Below are 22,334 nucleotides of genomic sequence, written 5' to 3' on the forward strand. Positions count from 1 at the left end.
ACAGGCACAAGAATAGGAGGCCGTGGTCAGACAGAAAAACCAAACCTGCCATAGGGCTGGTGCAAGTTTCAATGGTGCTCAACCATAGATATCTCTAAAACCTGGACTGTTGGGGAGCTTTGAGGACCGCGTTTGGGAACCTCTGCACTCGACAATATATAATCCGTACAGCCGATGAACGATATATTGTCCAGACCTTCTGTAAGTGTGTAGACCCAATTCATCTTTTAACGTCTTTTATTAATATATCGCATAGTGTGCTTCATTTCGGATGCAAAATAAACACACGTCATCCATGTATTTTTGTGTGTATGGACAACTAAACGGTCACACGATAAAAAGGTCATCAAAACTGTGTGGGCATATTTAAATGGGTACTTCTGAACAAACGTGTTGTGTGGTCAATTGGTATATGTGTATGCAAGATAGGGGTGTGCACCGGCCACTTTTCGTGTTTTGGATCTGGATCTTTCTTCGTGTTTTGGATCTGGATTGGTTTTGCCAAAACCACCCTTCCGTGTTTTGGGTTCTGGGTTTTGTGTTTTGGATCTGTATTTTTTTGAAAAAAAGCATAAAAACAGCTAAAATCACAGAATTTGTGGGTTTTTCTGCTCCTATGCTATTATTAACCTCAATAACCTTAATTTCCACTCATTTCCAGTCTATTCTGAACACCTCACACCTCACAATAGTGTTTTTATGTCCAAAAGGTTGCACCGAGGTAGCTGGATGACTATGCTAAGAGATACGAGTGGGCGGCACAAACACGTGGTCCATCTAGGAGTGGCACTGCAGTGGCAGACAGGATGGCAGTTTGAAAAACTAGGCCCCAAACTATACATAATGCAAAGAAAAAAAAGAGGTGCAAGATGGAATTGTCCTTGGGCCCTCCCACCCACCCTTATGTTGAATAAACAGAACATGCACACTTTAACAAACCAAACATTTCAGCGCCAGGGTCTGCCACACGACTGTGGCTGAAATGATTGGTTCGTTTGGGCCCCCACAAAACAAGCTGGCAATTAATCTGTCCCTGCACAAACTGGCTCTACGGAGGCAAGATGTCGTCCTCATCCACTGATTCCTCACCCTCTTCAAAGTTGTGTACATCCTCATCCTCACAGAGTATTAATTCATCCCCGCTGGAATCCACAACCACAGGTCCCTCTGTACGTTCTGGAGGCTGGTCTCCCTGGAAGAGTTGATAATTCATTTTATGAACATCATCTTCTCCACATTTTGTGGAAGCAACCTCCTACGCCTTTCGCTGACAAGGTTCCCGGCTGCACTAAACACTCTTTCGGAGTACACACTGGAGGGGGGGCAACTCAGGTAAAATAGAGCCAGTTTGTACAGGGACCTTCAAATTGCTTCTTTTTCCTGCCAGTACAGGTACGGACTGTCTGACATGCCTACTTGGATGCTGTCACCGATGTAATCCTTTAACAGACAGACGCACGCTTGTCGCTGCTGCTTTGAGGATGCAAGTGCGGCTACAGCCCACACAATTCACAAAGACACAAAAAAGAAGAAGAATATATTTATTGTGTTTGTAGCACACTTTGAGGGTGTCACCACCCTTTAACAGACAGACGCACGCTTGTCGCTGCTGCTTTGAGGATGCAAGTGTGGCTACATAGCACACAAGTCACAAACACATTAAAAAAATAGTTTTTTATTTTTTGGAGCACTTTGAGAGTTACACCACCCTTTAACAGACAGACACACGCTTGTCGCTGCTGCTTTAAGGATGCAGGTGCGGCTACAGCCCACACATTTCACAAAGACAGAAAAAAAAAGAACAATATTTTTATTGTTTGTGTAGCACACTTTGAGGGTGTCACCACCCTTTAACAGACAGACGCACGCTTGTCGCTGCTGCTTTAAGGATTCAGGTGCGGCTACAGCCCACACATTTCACAAAGACAGAAAAAAATATAACAATATTTTTATTGTTTGTGTAGCACACTTTGAGGGTGTCACCACCCTTTAACAGACAGACGCACGCTTGTCGCTGCTGCTTTGAGGACAGTATCATATGCAGTGACAGTAGACTTGTCAGAAATTGTTGGCACGTCCTTCAGTCCGGACCAGATGTCCAAACCAGCCCTTGACTTATGACACAGGCGCACGCTTGGCGCTGCTACTATGTTGATGCACGTGCGGCTACATCGCACACAAGTCACAAACACATTTAAAAAATATTTTTTTATTTTTTGGAGCACTTTGAGAGTTACACCACCCTTTAACAGACAGACGCACGCTTGTCGCTGCTGCTTTGAGGATGCAAGTGCGGCTACAGCCCACACAATTCACAAAGACAGAAAAAAAAAGAACAATATTTTTATTGTTTGTGTAGCACACTTTGAGGGTGTCACCACCCTTTAACAGACAGACGCACGCTTGTCGCTGCTGCTTTAAGGATTCAGGTGCGGCTACAGCCCACACATTTCACAAAGACAGAAAAAAATATAACAATATTTTTATTGTTTGTGTAGCACACTTTGAGGGTGTCACCACCCTTTAACAGACAGACGCACGCTTGTCGCTGCTGCTTTGAGGACAGTATCATGCAGTGACAGTAGACTTGTCAGAAATTGTTGGCACGTCCTTCAGTCCGGACCAGATGTCCAAACCAGCCCTTGACTTATGACACAGGCGCACGCTTGGCGCTGCTACTATGTTGATGCACGTGCGGCTACATCGCACACAAGTCACAAACACATTTAAAAAATATTTTTTTATTTTTTGGAGCACTTTGAGGGTGTCACCACCCTTTAACAGACAGACGCACGCTTGTCGCTGCTGCTTTAAGGATGCAAGTGTGGCTACATAGCACACAAGTCACAAACACATTAAAAAAATAGTTTTTTATTTTTTGGAGCACTTTGAGAGTTACACCACCCTTTAACAGACAGACACACGCTTGTCGCTGCTGCTTTAAGGATGCAGGTGCGGCTACAGCCCACACATTTCACAAAGACAGAAAAAAATATAACAATATTTTTATTGTTTGTGTAGCACACTTTGAGGGTGTCACCACCCTTTAACAGACAGACGCACGCTTGTCGCTGCTGCTTTAAGGATTCAGGTGCGGCTACAGCCCACACATTTCACAAAGACAGAAAAAAATATAACAATATTTTTATTGTTTGTGTAGCACACTTTGAGGGTGTCACCACCCTTTAACAGACAGACGCACGCTTGTCGCTGCTGCTTTGAGGACAGTATCATATGCAGTGACAGTAGACTTGTCAGAAATTGTTGGCACGTCCTTCAGTCCGGACCAGATGTCCAAACCAGCCCTTGACTTATGACACAGGCGCACGCTTGGCGCTGCTACTATGTTGATGCACATGCGGCTACATCGCACACAAGTCACAAACACATTAAAAAAATAGTTTTTTATTTTTTGGAGCACTTTGAGAGTTACACCACCCTTTAACAGACAGACGCACGCTTGTCGCTGCTGCTTTGAGGATGCAAGTGCGGCTACAGCCCACACATTTCACAAAGACAGAAAAAAAAAGAACAATATTTTTATTGTTTGTGTAGCACACTTTGAGGGTGTCACCACCCTTTAACAGACAGACGCACGCTTGTCGCTGCTGCTTTAAGGATTCAGGTGCGGCTACAGCCCACACATTTCACAAAGACAGAAAAAAATATAACAATATTTTTATTGTTTGTGTAGCACACTTTGAGGGTGTCACCACCCTTTAACAGACAGACGCACGCTTGTCGCTGCTGCTTTGAGGACAGTATCATATGCAGTGACAGTAGACTTGTCAGAAATTGTTGGCACGTCCTTCAGTCCGGACCAGATGTCCAAACCAGCCCTTGACTTATGACACAGGCGCACGCTTGGCGCTGCTACTATGTTGATGCACGTGCGGCTACATCGCACACAAGTCACAAACACATTTAAAAAATATTTTTTTATTTTTTGGAGCACTTTGAGAGTTACACCACCCTTTAACAGACAGACGCACGCTTGTCGCTGCTGCTTTGAGGATGCAAGTGCGGCTACAGCCCACACAATTCACAAAGACAGAAAAAAAAAGAAGAATATTTTTATTGTTTGTGGAGCGCACTTTGAGGGTTACACCACCCTTTAACAGACAGACGCACGCTTGTCGCTGCTGCTTTGAGGATGCAAGTGCGGCTACAGCCCACACAATTCACAAAGACAGAAAAAAGAAGAAGAATAATTTTATTGTTTGTGGAGCACACTTTGAGGGTTACACCATCCTTTAACAGACAGACGCACGCTTGTCGCTGCTGCTTTGAGGATGCAGGTGGAATCTAGATGGGATTTGTAACCGGGGACACACTACCTCCATCAATTGTCTAAATCCCACTGCACTAATGGCGGATACCGGACGCACGTCTAACACCAACATAGCAGTCAAGGCCTCAGTTATACGTTTTGCTTCAGGATGACTGCTGTCGTACTTCATCCTCATCGCTAGGGACTGTTGGAGGGTCAATTGTTTAGTAAAAGTAGTGATGTTCCTACTTCCTCTCTGGGATGATGAACAACTCCCAGCAGCAGCAACAGCACTAGGAGGAAGTGGTTCTTGATCTTTCCCTATTTTATTTTTATCGGAGAAAGTTTGGTCCTCCATTTATGTTATATTGATATATACGTGCGGCTAAAGCGCACACAAACACAGAAATTATTTTTTTATTTTTGCTGGAGAGTAGTGCACTTTGTGGGTTACACCACCCTTTAAGAAATGAGCCAGCCGGCTCTTTACTTATGGGACACAGGCGCACGCTTGGCGCTGCTCTTTTGTTGATGCACGTGCAGCCACAGTGCACACAAGTCACAAATACAGAAAATATTATTTTTTTTGGTTTGGACTGGAGTGTACTTTGGGGGTTACAGCACCCTTTAACGGTCAAGCCAGCCAGCCCTTTACTTATGACACAGGCGCACGCTTGGCACTACTTTGTTGATGCACGTGCGGCTACTGCGCACACAATTCACAAACACAGAAAATAATTTTTTTTTTGGTTTGGACTGGAGTGTACTTTGGGGGTTACAGCACCCTTTAACGGTCAAGCCAGCCGGCCCTTTACTTATGACACAGGCGCACGCTTGGCACTACTTTGTTGATGCACGTGCGGCTACTGCGCACACAATTCACAAACACAGAAAATAATTTTTTTTTTGGTTTGGACTGGAGTGTACTTTCGGGGATTACAGCACCCTTAACGGTCAAGCCAGCCGGCCCTTTACTTATGACACAGGCGCACGCTTGGCACTACTTTGTTGATGCACGTGCGGCTACTGCGCACACAATTCACAAACACAGAAAATAATTTTTTTTTTGGTTTGGACTGGAGTGTACTTTCGGGGGTTACAGCACCCTTTAATGGTCAAGCCAGCCGGCCCTTTACTTATGACACAGGCGCACGCTTGGCACTACTTTGTTGATGCACGTGCGGCTTCTGCGCACACAATTCACTAACACAGAAAATATATTATTTTTTTAGCACTTGGGGGGAGCACCCCTGATGGACAGAGCACCCCCTGGACAACACTACAGCACCCCTTTAGGACTGGGACACTGCACAGGACTTTGGAGTGGACACAGCCCCTATGGAGAACTGACTGCACAACACAGTCCAGCCAGCCCCTATGGACTTTGAAGTAGTGGACACAGCCCCTATTAACAACTGCAGCACAGCACAACACAGCCAGCCCCTATGGACTTTGAAGTAGTGGACAACAGCAGCACTACACTACACTACACAGCCCTAACTCCCACCCTCCCTCTTCACTGTCCACAGCCGAGTGAGAAAATGGCGCCGACGCGGGTACCTTATATAGGATCCAAAACCCGCGAGGCTCGGCAGGCGGGATGATGATGTTTTGCCTCGATTTCAGATCCGAGTCAGGCGGGAAAAGTCGAGCCTGACTCGGATCGGACTCGGATCGGGGGGGCTCGGGGGGGTTCGGATTTCAGAAATCCGAACCCGCTCACCCCTAATGCAAGATATTGTTGGTGTGCATCATTTACTACCTCGTTAAATCTGTTGGTCACTCCTCACATCTTTCAAGTGTGTAACCCACATTAGAGTAGCCAAAAGCAGCATTAAATTAGCTGTACAACTTTGACATTACCCCTACATGCAGCTGACTGGAAGGACATTTGTAGAGTAAGCCTGCAGTGCCATATGAGATGGTTAGAGACTCTTATTTGTGCTTCAGTTTTTGGGTAACATAGTGGTGTGTGATTTTTGGAAGTTATGGTATCTCTTTAATCTCATTTTTCTTTAGCAGTAAGTTTATTTACACACATAAATACATAATTTACTTTTGTATGCTTACCAATGTTGACCATAAATTGCAAACCATGTAGTACTTGGCTCCCACTGTTAGTAATTTGTAACACTTACACCACCCCTATCCTGCCCAGATCTCCTTGCCTCATTACCCATGGTTATATGTGATCCTACAGTACTGTACTATACTGTGATGTGTCCTGCTTGCACCTCATTTTATAGTGTTAATGGCAAGCACACAAGTTACCAACAGCAGTGGCGTAACTATACATTTTCCTTCCCCCTGCCACAAAAAATGAACACACCCAAAGACAACATTTAAGGTGTATGGTTTCATGATACAGTAATGTCCCTTACACATTATGAAACACTAAGTAATGCCCCTTATAACACATTATGCCACACCATAATGCCCCTTACACATTATGCCACACAATTCCATGTGTAACACATAATGACACACAGTAATGCCCTTATAACAAATTATGCCATGCTGTAATGCCCCTATAACACATTATGCCACACTGTAATGCCCCTTACACATTATGCCCCTTATAAAACATTATGCCACACTCAGTAATACCCTTAATAGCACATTGTGCCACACAGTAATGCCCATTACATCCCACCCTGACAGTTCTACCTCACCAACCCTCCTCTCCTGCCAGTCTGTCACCTCAGTTCAAGACAGCTTGCACAGTTTCTATGTCCATGTAGAACCAGATTATTGGAAACATAACTTATAACCTGTAAACTGCGTGTATCAAGTTAGTGCCCCTTATACAGTGCCCCTTGTAGTAGTAGTAGTCCTGTAGTTGTGCCCCTTATGCAATGCTCCCTGTAACTGTGCTCTTTATGCAATGCCCCCTGTAGCAGTGAACCCTGTAACAGTGCCCATTGTTCAGGGCCCCCTGTAGCAGTGCCCCTTGTGCATTGCCCCTTATGCAATGCCCCCTGTAGCAGTGCCCCTTATGCAATGCCCCCTGTAGCAGTGGCCATTATGCAGGGTCCCCTGTAGCAGTGGCCATTATGCAGGGCCCCCTGTAGCAGTGCCCCTTATGCAATGCCCCCTGTAGCAGTGCCCTTTATGCAATGCCCCCTGTAGCAGTGGCCCTTATCCAATGCCCCCTGTAGCAGTGCCCCTTATGCATGCCCCCTGTAGTAGTGTCCCTTATGCAGGGCCCCCTGTAACAGTGTCCCTTATGCAGGGCCCCCTGTAGCAGTGCCCCTTATGCAAGGTCCCCTGTGGCAATGCCCCCTGTGGCAGTGCCCCCTTATGCAGTTCCCCTGTGGCAGTGCCCCCTGTAGTTGTGCCCATATGCAATGCCCCCTGTAGTTGTGCCCATATGAAGTGCCCCCTGTAGTTGAGCCCATATGCAGTGCCCCCTGTAGTTGAGCCCATATGCAGTGCCCCCCATAGTTGTGCCCCTTAAAGTAGTGCCACTGTAGTTGTGCCCCCCCCAGTACTTACCTGATCCCAGAACTTACCTGACTACACGCGGCCATCATCTGCTGTCGTACTGACTGGATCTAGCTTGATCCAGCAGGCACGGCCGCGTAGGCTCCTCATGCCGTGGGTGACGTCATGACGTCACCTGCGCACTGGGAACGCTGGCCTCTGAAGCTATCGGAGGCTTCCTTAGCCTCTTATCACTTCAGAGGCCAGCGTTCACAGTTGCAGTAGCGAAGCAACGGCCCCCGTTGCCCCCAAGCCACCGCGGGGGCTGTAGTTACGCCACTGCCCAACAGATATTACACTGATTGCATGATTAGTTACATGGATGTAGGCACTGTTCGGGATCCTAGATTGGGCAAAGTGTAGGCTATATATTTTTTTTTTTAAAGAATCTTTTTATGAAACATTTTGCAAGGAAAACCCAAAAGAGAAACAGACCAGAAATCTTTAAATGTTCAATCAAGGAAATGGGAAAAATATGGAAGGAAAGCACAAAAATACAAATCACATTACGATGCAAACAATGAACTGAGTGACCATTTCAACTTCAAGAAACTAAAAGCTTGACAAATAGATAAATTAGAAATTGTCAGAGACGTGCCTCCAGTAATAGAGAGGGGAGTGGGGGAATCAGCTGTACCCAAGCAGTGGTGAACGGATATACTTGCCTAAAATTAGACCATATAATGCCCTACATTCTGTATATGTGAGATGCTGCGTTTCTCCTTGCATACAAAGATAGCTAGCTGCCTTCCTCCGCTCACTCTTCCTGTCATTTCATTTTTTTCATGGCACCCGTAAGCCAAAAGTTCAGTCTAGAGACCCTCCCACTATGGTAGACTATACAGATTAATACTGTCACTACATGCTGCCCCACCTCCCTGCCACATTGCTCACAGATATGTGATAGCATTTTACTGTACCACACAGAATATCGCATATGGCACAATATAATGAGGCAGAAGAAAGGTCAGGTCAGCATATAGCGAGTGTAGGAAGGTGGTGTCCTTACACAGCCTTTCATACTTTACATTCTGTGAACTGAGGTTGTTGTATTATCCTCTCTTTTAGTATTAAAAGCTGCTTATTCCCCTAGAGCTTTCCATCTCCTGACTGGCGACTCAGATGTGTCTACATGTCTATTTTGCACCAACGTGATAGCCATATGTAACCTGTCTTTCAGCTGTACTATTCCTTTAAGTATACAAATCCTAGTAACCCATTAAAAGCCGTGGAGAACGCTGCACTGCAGAGCAGAATGGATGGAGCCACTCTTCCTGACAAGCCTTTGCTTGTTCTCGTTAAACACCAACAGACAGCCTGATAAACGAGGACACGCATGTTGCCTTAGAGTTGTTTTTCCTCTGTGAAATGTCTCAGATTTAAATGTCTTTTTAAAAGGGAACATCAAATTCCCAGACATATCTGTTCTCCAATTATAGCTGCTGTTTAGTATATTGGCTTTAAACAGCATACATCAATCTATTAATTAGCCGCGCAGTATTATACCCCTAGGACATGTTACACGGCATGTACGCGTGCCAGCTTCTCCTTTTTCTTTTTAAGATTTTTTTGGGGGAAATGTAAACCGGCACAGGAATTGTGGCTTTTTCCCCAGCGATAAAGGGATGCGCCATGTATATTAGCTAGAAGCTTGTACAAATTGTTTGGTCAAATCCCAGAAATAGGTCACAGTATCTGGGGGTTTTCCATAATGTTTTTAAGTTGATATTATTTTAGCACAATTGTGTGGCTGTTTAGCTATCATTTCTTAGTGTATCATTGTGATTAAAGCTGTATACATACAAGGAAAAACATGGCATTTTCTCAGTTCTCAGTCTAGAATGCCTACAGATGGTAAAATGCTTTTTGTGTTCTCATTGAAAAACCAGACTGGCCTCAAATGCAATAAGTTCACTTTTAATTCATGCTCTTTAGTGTATATATAGATTTGCTACCATCTATCAATGATCTGACATGAGCTTCCCCCGAACATGAGGAAACAACTGCCCTGGCCCTACTTTCAGCAGCGAGCATGGCACACGGCCCACAGCTGCTGGCAGATAACTGCCTTTAGTGCATGTGCCGTATGAAAGTAAATGCCTCCCCTAGAACCAGCAGAGAAAGGATACTCCTTTATGATGAATGATGAAGGACAGTTGTGGTTGGTTTGTTTGTTTTTAAGACTTTTTCCTCATGTTAGGTAACAAATTACAGAAAATAAATCCCTGTGGACTGCTCTGCCAGTGCTGGATTTCCCACTAGGCATGTGAGGCACATGCGTAGGGGTGCCACTAGCTGGGGGCGGCAGAGCAGTGCCCTTGTATCAGAGCTTTCCAGTGCCCCAATTCAGCCACTATTATTTGGACACAGAACAAAGGCTACAGTCCAGGTGCCCAGAAGAGGCGGTTATTAGCCTGCAAATAATAATAGGTAGTTAGAGGGGGTTGAGTCTCGCCAGAATCCAGGGAGAGGATTGGGGAGTGGGCACCTAATTAATATTGTGCCTAGGTGCCGCATGACCACTGAATCCACCCCTGCATGTTGGCGTTCCAGGGACTCTGCAAGCCAAAGCAGGTGGGGCCAGTGACAACACCGCACTTAGGTTCCTGGGCGACAACATTGCTCGCACACCCCTAGTTATGGCCCTGCTCATATCTCTTAGATTGTAATTGTATTCTGCCAATTTTAGCTTTATTTTTGTTTTCATGTCATTGTAACTTGTTTTGATTATGATTCTCTCAATGCCAGCACTGTATTACATGTCATCACTTTAAATGATAATTAGAATAATGGTAGTATTCTAGCTGCCTCGATTATCCTGTGGATGCTGCTATACACTGTATACATGGCCTTAAGCTCACCTCATCTTATTCGCATGGCTTCAAAATAAATTGCTGCAGAGAAAGATTTGATATTACAGTATCTTTAGCATTTTTCATTTTTGCCCAAACAGGTACCGTGCCCGTGTGGAGAAGGTGGAGTCATCCTCCAAGGTTCATGTATTTTACATTGATTATGGAAATGTGAGTATCTGTTTCTCCACACTATTGTAGTATTAAGTATATGAACTTAAGATTGCTTTTTCCATGCCCTATTTAAGAGTTTATATTTGGGAGGGGATACGGTCAATCAGTGGCGTAACTGGGGTCTTTGGCACCCAGGGCAAGATAAAAAATGGTTCCCCCCAGCTGTGTGTGTTTGCAGAAAGTGCGCATGCCAAAAATGGGTGTGGCCACATGCCACAAGGGGCATGGCCACTGGAAAATGGGGCGAGTCAACATGACACGCCACCGTTTCTCGTCACTCTGGCAACATTCCTGTCCATTCCATATGCACCTTAATGCCCCCAGTAGTAGTGCCCCTTATACAGTGCCCCCAGTAGTAGTGCCCCTTATACAGTGTCCCTTGTAGTAGTGCCCCTTATTCAGTGCCACCAGTAGTAGTGCCACCAGTAGTAGTGCCCCTTATACAGTGCCACCAGTAGTAGTGCCCCTTATACAGTGCCCCCAGTAGTAGTTCCTCTTATACAGTGCCCCCAGTAGTAGTGCCCTTTACACACACAGACACACACACAATACCATACTTACCTGAAGCCCGCTCCTGTGCCCACCGCCATCCAACTGCTCCATCCTCGCACTGAATAATATGGGAGAGACTTCTTTCCCTTTCCCACTACGGGAGCCGGAAGGCGGAGCTCATGAGTGAGCTCCATCCTCCAGCTGCTGCTGCAGGGAACGAGCTGCCGGGCGCCCACTGGTAATAAAATCTCAGCGGGTACCTGCCAAATGGAGTAGGCAGTGGCCTATTTAAGAGTTTATATTTGGGAAGGGATACGGTCAATCAGTTGCGTAACTGCTGTCTTTGGCGCCCAGGGCAAGATGAAAAATGGCTCCCCCATGTGAGAGTGTTCGCAGAAGGCGTGCATGCCAAAAATGGGCGTGGCCACTGAAAAATGGGGCATGTCAACGTGACATGCCACCATTTCTCTTCACTCTGGGAACATTACTTTCCATTCCATATGCACCTTAATGCCCCTTATACAGTGCCCCTTATACAGTACCCCCAGTAGTAGTGCCCCTTATAGTTCCCCAATAGTACTGTCCCTCATGCAGAACCCCAGTAATGCCTCTTATACAGTGCCCTTTAAACAGTGCTCCTTATGTAGTGCCCCCAGTAGTAATGCCCCTTATGCAGTGCCCCAGTAGTAGTGCCCTTTATGCAGTGCCCCCGGTAGTAGTGCCCCTTATGCAGTGCCTCCGGTAGTAGTGCCCCTTATGCAGTGCCCCCGGTAGTAGTGCGCCTTATACAGCACCCCACCAATAGTAGTGCCCCTTATACAGTGCCCACAGCAGTAGTGCCCCTTATATAGTGCCCACAGCAGTAGTGCCCCTTATACAGTGCCCACAGCATTAGTGTGCCTTATACAGTGTCCCCAGTATTAGTGCGCCTTATACAGTGTCCCCAGTAGTAGTGCCCCTTATACAGTGCCCCCAGTAGTAGTGCCCCCTTATAACGTGCCCCCAGTAGTAGTGCCCCCTTATTATTATTATTATTGTTATTATTATTAGCATTTATTTATATGGCGCCACAAGTGTTCCGCAGCGCCTTACAAAGTACAAAAACAAATTGTATACAAGTGACTTACAGAACAATACAATACAGGACATGGATAATATATATTGCTACATTAGTGACCATATCACCCAGATAAGCAACAGAGCATAAGCAACCAAGTGTTAGGTGCCCTAGTGGTGAGTAAGAAGTAAATGACACTATAGTAAGGAGAAGCACAAGAGGGTAGATGGCCCTGCTCGTGAGAGCTTACATTCTAAATAACATGCCCCCTTATACAGTCCCCCCAGTAGTAGTGCCCCTTATACAGTGCCCCCACTAGTGGTGCCCCAAGTAGTAGTGCCCCTTTTAGTGCCCCCTATACAGTGCCCCCAGTTGTAGTGCCCTTTATACAGTGCCCCCAATACTAATGCCTATTATACAGTTCCCATTATGCATATATGTATGTATATATATATATATATATATATATATATATATATATTACAGCAGAAAGAAGTGTCACTCTTCGGGCTTATCAAAAAAGCAATAACTGCAGTCTCTTAAGTCAACGTTTCGAAACTGTCCTGATGACGAGTTTGGATTAAAACTCGAAACGTTGACTTAAGAGACTGCAGTTATTGCTTTTTTGATAAGCCCGAAGAGTGATACTTCTTTCTGCTGTACTGTTTGTTGATCCCAGTGAGCACCACGGCCTGAATCAATTGAAGGGAGTGCCTGCATCCATTGGTAATATATATATATATATATATATATATATATATAATATTACAGATGTGTCCTCATATAATGAGCATCTTTACGCTATATGATGTAAAACGCCCGGCGGGTCTGAGGCGCTCTTAAACAGGTGACCATATTTTTCTTTACATTTTGCTCATAACACAATAACATAGTTGCAGATGACGCACCACTTGGCTTGAGGAAAAGCCATTTACTGCACAGGAATTCGTATAACAAGCACCTAAAGTTGCATATGAAGCACAAGGGAACCTGGCTTAAGGAAACGCCGCGGCTGCTCGCATCACAGCCCTATTCACACAGATTCAGACTCAATCGCACACAGATGTACAAGTGTCACACGCCCCAGTGGTCAGAGTACGCTATGCAAATTCGTTAAGGTGCCCATTTTTAGTAAAATTATATACTCGATAAATGATAGCTAGAAGCTGACTGGTTGCTATGGACAACTTCTCCTTAGAAGGCTTCCGACATCTCCTCCTATATCTACAACTCCATTGTGGTTTTAACATTACAGTTCAACCCAGAATACCAGTGATAAATGAAAAGATTTGCTATACAGATGTGGCCTCATACATCTAGCCTCCTTGTGCGTTAAACAGCCCGTCCAATCGCGCCATGCAGTGGTGTGACTCGGTAGCGCCAAGCATCTTTCTTTTCAGGGTCCATAGGGTCCACAGAATATACCTTGGGGTATGTAGTTGGAGAGATCCATTCCACCAAACAGCTACAGCTTTAAAGCTCCCAGCATGCACTGGTCTTGCTCCCTATATATCCCGCCTCCAGCTGCAGGCATTCAGTTTTTTTGTTTGGTGCGCGGTAAGTATCCAGATGCACCTGTTTAACAGCTGGACTGCATAGGCAGTCCCTGGCTTTCACTTTTATGATTTACCTTAGTTTTTTGAACTTCTGAGTCAAGCAGTACTAGGCGCCGAATAGGACGCAGATACTGCGACTCCATCTACCTCCGCCAATGCCGAAACGCCAGTACAGCTATATGCCCTGGGGATTTCGGCGGGCCTCAGCGAGGCTTAGTTAGCGGTGTCGCTGGGGACTGGACTGCGATCAGATTCACGGAGATGTCATGTAAGCGATTCCTCACCAGGGGAATCGTGCGTGATGCAGTTCAGGCCTCCGGTGTAAGATGCACCAGAGGCGGCTGCGGGTGAAGGCCTCGTGTAACGTGTACTCACTAAAGCAGCCATGGCCATATCGTCTGTCATCGTGGATGGGTAGTAGATGCACTAGTTAGCGTCTAGTACTATGAGGCCAGCGTACCCGTGCCATCAAAATCGCAGCTTAGGAGAGATAGGCGCTCCTCCGGCAGCTCCTCCCCTGATCCAGACGCAATTTCTGGTTACAGATTCCCGCCTCTGACCACATCGTGTGTGAGATGCTCGCAGTTCACAATACTGCTGCAGGCAGGTTGTCTAAGAGGTCTGGTCTGTCTCCCTGTATACCTCTCCTCTGGGTCTGGTATATAACGGTCTATATCCTGCCAATACCCCGGCGGGGCTGGTCAGCTCATTGAGTCAATTTGCAATAGCAATATTTGTATTTATGCATTGTATGTGACTTTCATGCTGGCTACTGTATATACACTGTCTTTTGTTTTCAAAACTGTCAGGTACATCTATCACTGTGTTTCTCCTCATCCCTCTGAAAAAGGTGTGTAGGGTTTTTCATATGTGAAGTGGGTCACATTGCATTCATACTGTACACCTTATACCGATCACACATTTGGCATGTCTGAGGGTAAAGGTGAGAAGGGCGAGCCTCCGGTGCTCAAGTCATGTAAATCCTGTTTGGCAGGCCTGTCTTAACAGGATTTTGTGCAGGTTGGTTTGTGTAGTGCCTGTTGTAAACAGCCACCTTTCCTATCTGGTACACCTGCACCTACGCAAGAGCCATCTTGTGTGGCGTCTTGGTCGCAGGTTTTATTGAATATAGTGGATAAGGTAGAAGCGTTGCGTTATCCTACCATGACATTGCCTCCTACTGTGGGATACCCGCAGCAGTTGCATCCTTGTATGTACATGTCCTCTATCAATCCCTGTTGGTTTGATTCTTCTGCTTACTCTAGTCAGAGTATGCTGCCATCTATAGCCCCCCAGCAGGTGCAGGCGGATAGACCAGTGGCAGTAAAGAGGCAGGGGCATAAGAGGTTCTCTTCAGACATTACCTCAGGATTCTGAGCCATCTCCTCATCAAACTCTGATACTGAGAGTTCTGGGTCTTACTCAGTGGAAGAAGACCATCAGTCCTCTGTGGATGTCCCCTCTCTGGTGAGAGCGGTTAGATCTGTCCTCAGTATAGAGGATGAGGAGGTGCCGAAAGTGAAGACTCCGGTCTTTAGGCACCAAAAGGTGGCTAGAGATTATTTTCCTCAGTTGAGCAACTGACGAATCTCATGTCTGAAGCATGGTGTACTCTAAAAAAGCATTTCCATACTACAAGAAATTTAACCTCTCGATATCCATTTGCTCAGGGTGAATGTAGCAAATGGGAAGTTCCCCCATCAGTAGATGCTCATGTCACTAGATTGATCAAGAGCTCTACGTTACCCATTCCTGCGGCATCCTTGTTGAAGGAGGCTACTGATAGAAAACTTGATAACTATTTTTAAAATCAGTGTTTTCATTATCTGTAGCTATTACCAGGCCATCTATGGCTGTAGACTGGGTAATCAAGGCTATGGAAGAATGGACGAAGTCTCTGGAGGATAGCATGCCTAATGCTACCAGAGAACAGCTGTCTTCCCTCTGTCAGATGCGAGAAGCAGCTATGTATATGGGGGAAGTGGTCATTGACACAGGTATCTTCGCTTCTAGGGTATCGGCAGCTTCAGTTACAGCTCGAAGAACCCTTTGGCTAAAAATATGGAAGGCAGATACAGGTTCCAAGAAAGTCCTGGAATCCTTGCCTATTGTGGGGAAAGTACTGTTTGGACCAGAGCTGAATGACAGTGTCTGCGGGGTTCCCATCTACAACTACCCCTAAACATATACATTTGTCAGCTCGATCCTTTCGCCCACAGGATAAGGCAAAGGGACAGTCTTCCATTAGACAGGATTATTCCCACAGGAGACAGCAGACCAAGAAGTCCTGGTCAGCCTGGCGTCCTGTTTCCAAGCCAGATGGTAAGCCCACTGCCTGATGGGGTGGGTCTCCCCCTGGGGGGTCTCAGTGTTGGAGGCCAACTCCTACAGTTTTCTCAGGCCTGTCATCAGGCCACGACAGATGCCTGGGTTCGAGAGGTGGTCTCTCAAGGTTATCTGAGGTATCCCACTCAGAGATTTGTTGGTACAACCCTACCTTTAGACCCAGTCAGGTCTTCGGCCTTCCGGGAGTCTATTGGGGCCCTCCTGAGGTCAGGAGTCATAAATTCCGTTCCTGTGACGCAACAGGGAAGGGGTTATTATTCAGATTTGTTTTTGGTTCAGAAACCAAATGGGTCACATCGCCCTATCCTGAATCTGAAGTCTCTCAACAGATTCATCCATGTGCCCAAATTCCGTATGGAAACCGTATGGTCAATTATGCTGGCAATGGAGCCTGGAGATTTCATGGTCTCCCTGGACATACAGGATGCATATCTTCATGTTCCAATTGCACGATCCCACCAAAGATTTCTAAGATTGACTGTAGATCAGCAACATTACCAATTTCAGGAGTTACTCTTCGGGCTGGCCACAGCCCCTTGGGTATTTACCCAAAAAAATGGCAGTGGTGACTGCTCATCTCAGACGACAAGGAGTCAGGATACTGCCATATTTGGACGACCTCCTGATAGTAGCACAATAACAGGTGTTGTTACAATGTCATCTGCAGATGACTATTGTCTGCTTACAGGAGCATGGCTGGATAATAACTTGATAAAAGTCCTCTCTTTCTCCAACTCAGCGGATAGTGTGCTTGGGGGCGCTGCTGGACTCTCTGGGCCAGAGGATTATCTTACCAGAGGACAGGATTGCAGCACTACAGTCTTGTGTGCGCAGTCTACTCTGCAAACAAAGTATGTCAGTTCACCTGGCAATGCAGGTGCTGGGCTCCATGGTATCCACATTCGACATGTTGTCGTATGCCCAGTTTCACTCCAGGTCCCTGCAGCAATGGATTCTGTCTCATTGGGATGGTCAGTATCATTGGATTAAGTCCCAGATGATCCGCATCTTGCCAGAGGTTCGGCTCTCCCTCGTTTGGTGGCTGAAGACAACTCATTTAGACAAGGGTCGTCTGTTATGGTTCCCAGATTGGGTACTCCTCACCATGGATGCGAGGATGGAGAGCGGTGACAGGGCATTACACCTTTCAGGGAAGGTGGACGACTCAGGAAAGTCACCTACCGATAAATATCTTGGAGCTTCGTGAAATGCACAGAGCACTAGGTCTGGCGCAGGATCTTCACTGCAGGCCTGTCCAGATTCAGTCTGACAACGCGACTACAGTGGCCTACATCAACCATCAAGGAGGCACACGAAGTCCGGCAGCCATGAGAGAAGTGGCGAACATTCTGGGCAGAATGCTATCTTCCAGCAATCTCTGCAATACTCATTCCAGGAGTCCTCAACTGGGAAGCAGACTTCCTTAAGTCGTCAGGACATACACGCCGGAGAATGGGCTCTTCATCCAGATGTCTTTCATCTCCTGGTGGGCAGGTGGGGACTACCAGACGTAGATCTCATGGCATCACACCACAACCAAAAGGTACCCTGGTACAGCTCCAGAATGAGGGACCCCTCAGCCGCCTATGTGGACGCTCTGGCAGTGAGGTGGAACTTCAGGTTGGCATATCTGTTTCCTCCGATATCCCTCCTCCCAAGAGTTGTCAGAAAGTTCAAGCAGGAAGGCAGCAGGTTAATATTAATAGCTCCTGCCTGGCCCAAGAGACATTGTTTCTCCGATCTGACATGTCTGTCCATTGACAGGCCACTTTCACTGCCTCTACGACCAGATTTGCTAGTGCAGGGTCCCTGCCTATATCTGGATTTACCTCAGCTGGCTTTGACGGCTTGGCTATTGAGGCTTCCGTTCTAAAGGCCAAAGGTTTCTCTGTTTCTGTGATCCAGACGATGATGAGGACAAGGAAACCTGCTTCACCCACATCTACTGTATATCAGGATTTGGCATTCATATTTTCGTTGGTGTTCCCAAAGAAAATATGACCCTAAGGTTTTCAAGGTTTCAAGAGTACTTGCTTTTCTGCAGGCTGAGTTAGACTTAGATCTGCGCCTGGCTACCTTGAGGGTTTAGCTTTCCGCTTTGTCAGTTTTGTTCCAGCGCATGAATTGCGCCCCTCACAGATGCAAGAACATTTTTGCAGGGGGCCCTATGACTGCAACCTCCATTTGTCCCTCCGGTGGCACCATGGGATTTATACTTGCTTCTCAAGGCGCTGCATGCTCCCCCTTTTGAACCTTTGGATAAGGTGGACTTAAGATGGTTGACAGTAAAGACACTTTTTCTCCTCACTATCTCCTAAGCTTGTAGAGCTTCTGACTTGGCAGCACTGTCATTTCGCTCTCCATATTTGATTTTTCCTCAAAATAGAGCTGCGTTTCCACATAAATGAGGAAATTGTAGTCCCGGCTTTTCAGTCTTCAAACCTGTCTACAGGTGAAGCTTCCCTGGATCTGGTATGAGCCTTTTGTATCTACGTGTATTGTACCAGCTCCATCAGGAAATCAGATTCGCTCTTTGTGTTTATATGGGTTTCACAACCGAGGATTGCCAGCTAACAAACAGACTTTGGCTCGCTGGCTGCATACGACTATTTCTCAAGCCTATATACAGGCTGATCTCCCTGTTCCTAAGAAGGTGACAGCACATTCTACTTGGTCTGTCGGACTGTCATGAGCAGTTAGATATGGCGCCTCAGCTGAACAGCTGTGCAAGGAAGCCACTTGGTCTTCCGTCCATACTTTTATAAAATTCTATGCATTTGATACTTTTGCCTCCCAGGATGCTTCCTTTGGCGGCGGTTTCTCCTCTCTGCTCAGGAGCATCCCCACACTTAAGGGAACTGCTTTAGGACGTTCCCAAGGTAGATTCTGTGGACCCTATGGACCCTGAAGAAGAAAATCAGTTCTGGTATAACAAACCTTAGATAACGCTTTCTTCGAGGTCCATAGGGTCTACAGAGCACCCACCCTGATGCACCTGGCCTCAGTTGGGATCTGTTCTTTGCTTTTTTTGTATCACTGATTCCCTCTTCGTATTTTGAGAGTGTTTCTTGGGTACATTGTACTTCCTTCTTCACTTTCCGTCTATAGCCGTTAGGCTTGTTTAGAAACTGAATGCCTGTGGCTGGAGGCGGGGTATATAGGGAGGAGGACAAGGGTATGCTGGGAGCTTTAAATCTGTAGCTGTTTGGTGCAATGGATCTCTCCAAATACATACCCCAAGGTAGATTCTGTGGACCCTATGGACCTCGAAGAAAGAGTTACCTAAGGTATGTGCAACTTTTTACCTTAATGTGTCTTATTCACACAGCAATGCAAATAGCTAGCACAAGCAGCTTATGCTAATTAAAATGCTATACAGCATGCCTGCATTCTGTGAGTGACTGCGGGTGTATCTGCATGTGAAATGCTACGTTACAGTGTCAGTGGCTGTAACACTACAACATAGCGTTTTGCATGCAGATACACCCACTTTTGTACACAGAACATAGGCATGTTGCATATTATTTTAATCAGCAGAATCTGCTTGTGCATTCTTTTAATATAAATGTGTGAATAATATGCATTTGAAGGTAACAGTTGTGCGAAAAGACGTTTGGCACTACCGAGTTACACTGAGCTCCCGCGTTGTGTAGCGCGACTTGTAGCGCACAGAGGATAGATGCATGTGGACACATCTGTACTTCATTAAACGCTCCTGCAGGAGACATACTGGAAACCAACAGGTTTCCCACTAACCGAAATGGAAAGCGCAGGAAGAGAGACAGTGTTGTACTAATTACAGACTACACTGTGAAGCCATTAACTTTGGAAACTGCAATGCAAGTCCCACAAAAGCTATTAGAATCTAAATTATGTTAAAATAGTGTCCTGCCACTTGTTGGCAGTGCCAAGTCTATGTGGGGCCATACCCACCATGGCACTAAAGGCTCTACGCTATTTCTCTATACATATTCCACATTTCTCTATATACTTATGTTCAAGGGATCAATCTCTTGTAAGAGCTAACACAAGGGCTAGATTCATTTTGTCAATATGATATACTGGTGATGTTATTAAAAACTACAGTGTGTAAAAACTCCCAGCAACACAAATGTGTTAAACACACTGTAGTGCCCCCAGTTCACATTATGCCATGCAGAAACACCAGTTCACATATGCCACAGTGCCCCCCCCACGCTGGTGGTGTATCTATGTGTGGGGGCCCCTGAGTGATTGTCCGGGCTGCATTGCTGTAAATCCAGCTCTGCTGTTGGCAACATTTAATCAGATACTTTGATAATTCATATCTTTAGATTGACACTTGTAAGCATAAATGTATTGAAACCTTTTTCAAAAATGCATCTTAGGGCCATATTCAATTAGTAGCGAAAAGTCCCAGGTCGGACTTTTCCCCGTCATCGCAGGTTTTCCTGGGGATAAAGTATTGGCCGCGTGCCCGCATATCCCTGTATTCAATTAGGAATCGTCGAAAACGGGACCCGGCGAAAAGGTAAGTATCAAAGTCCTGTCACTTTTGGGGAAATCAGCCTCTCACCCCGCAAAAGATGGTCTGACATGGGGGATCACTATGGGTACCCCCAAGTTGGTCTGCTAAATGTATTTGGGGGTTTTAAACAGTGTCGGCAGGTGCTTTTATGCGTCTTTGAAAATGTGGCATTTAGCAACTTTTTTTGGGAACACTAATACCATCAAATTTGGGCTACGTGAAAATGGGTGCAAGCATATTTTGAAGTCCCTAAAGTGAACTTTAAGAATTCTTCAAAAATCCACCTGCCGCAACCAACCGCAAGCCAAAAAAACACCTGGCGCATACTTGGGGACCCCCCACCCCCTGAGTCTATTTAGCTAGTTTTTAAGTTTCTCCCCCAATTTTTTTTTTTTTTTTTTTTTGCCCCCAAAACTAAACCACTTTTTTTGGGGTGTCCTATGTTATTTTTTATTTTTATTTTTTTACACACACTACTTTCAGGGAACATTCCAAGGGCTGAAGGGTACTTTATTAAAGTCTGTACCCCAAAACCCCAATTCTGCACTTTTTTCGCCACCTATTCATAGGTGAAAAGTTATCCCCAATTTTTGCCAAACACTTTTCGCACCTGCGAAAAGTCTTTGAAATTGAATATAGGGAAAATTCAAAATGGCGAAAATGACGTCATCAGCGATAAATTATCGACGATAACAAGTTTTTGCAGCCTAATTGAATATGGCCCTTAGTTGCAATTGGATGCGACAAACTGCTTCGCACAAATTAGATGTGACACTTGTATATCTGTTTGTGTCTGAGTTCTATACGAGGCACAACAGAACTTAGCCTGAAAAAAAAAGCATCATAGCCCTTTGTATAAGATCAGATGAGAAGAACTGTTGCTGCAACTGTAGCAATAGTGTATGAGGACACATCTGTATACAGAAATGTGTATGTGTGTGTGTATATATATATATATATATATATATAGGTACCTATTGACTGCATGCTGTGCTGATGCCTTTTTTGGACTGTCTTAACAATGGCCCTCATGTGTCGAAACGATGACTTGTGATACTTACCCTGCTGAATTAATAAAGCCTTCATTTAGTGGAGCACCCCTTTGATGAATTGTGTTGGTATGTGCCCAGCAGCCCTGCTGCTGTTCTCTGTTTCTTTGGACCATGTGAATATTCAATTAACCTATCGTTGTTCATCTAAATGTGAGTGCTGGTTCTATTTTTTTTTTTACCTGCACCCCCTTGCTGAAATATGTTTGAGTGCTGTCTCATACTCCCATATATATGTATATATATATATATATATATATATATATATATATATATACACACACACACATATATATATACACATATATATATATATTAGGGATGTGCAGGCTCGGTTCTACTCGGTTCCGTTCGGTTCTTTTTACCGGATCTTATTGGGTTTCAGCTGTCACGAGTTTTGGATAGCCAATAAGGTTCGGTAAAAAGAACCGAACGGAACCGAGTAGAACCGAGCCTGCACATCCCTAATATATATACACACACACAAATATTCAAAGAAAGGGTGCTCTCGCCAGACTTGAAATTCAGCAATTTAAAATATATATATG

At 45.4% G+C, this 22,334-nt stretch overlaps 1 protein-coding gene across 2 annotated transcripts in view; it reads left to right on the plus strand.

Moving 5' to 3' along the window:
• The window catches only part of SND1 (staphylococcal nuclease and tudor domain containing 1), an 876,127-nt gene that overhangs the window by 834,461 nt on the left and 19,332 nt on the right, over positions 1–22,334 (plus strand). For both annotated transcript variants that reach the window (XM_088447470.1, XM_088447461.1), the window contains exon 20: positions 10,707–10,776. In XM_088447470.1, coding sequence (XP_088303596.1) covers positions 10,707–10,776 — 70 coding nt within the window. The remainder of the gene's footprint in view (positions 1–10,706; positions 10,777–22,334) is intronic.

This window comes from Taudactylus pleione, unplaced genomic scaffold (genome assembly GCF_031769625.1).
Source record: "Taudactylus pleione unplaced genomic scaffold, aTauple2 ptg000019l, whole genome shotgun sequence".
Classification (NCBI taxonomy): domain Eukaryota; kingdom Metazoa; phylum Chordata; class Amphibia; order Anura; family Myobatrachidae; genus Taudactylus; species Taudactylus pleione.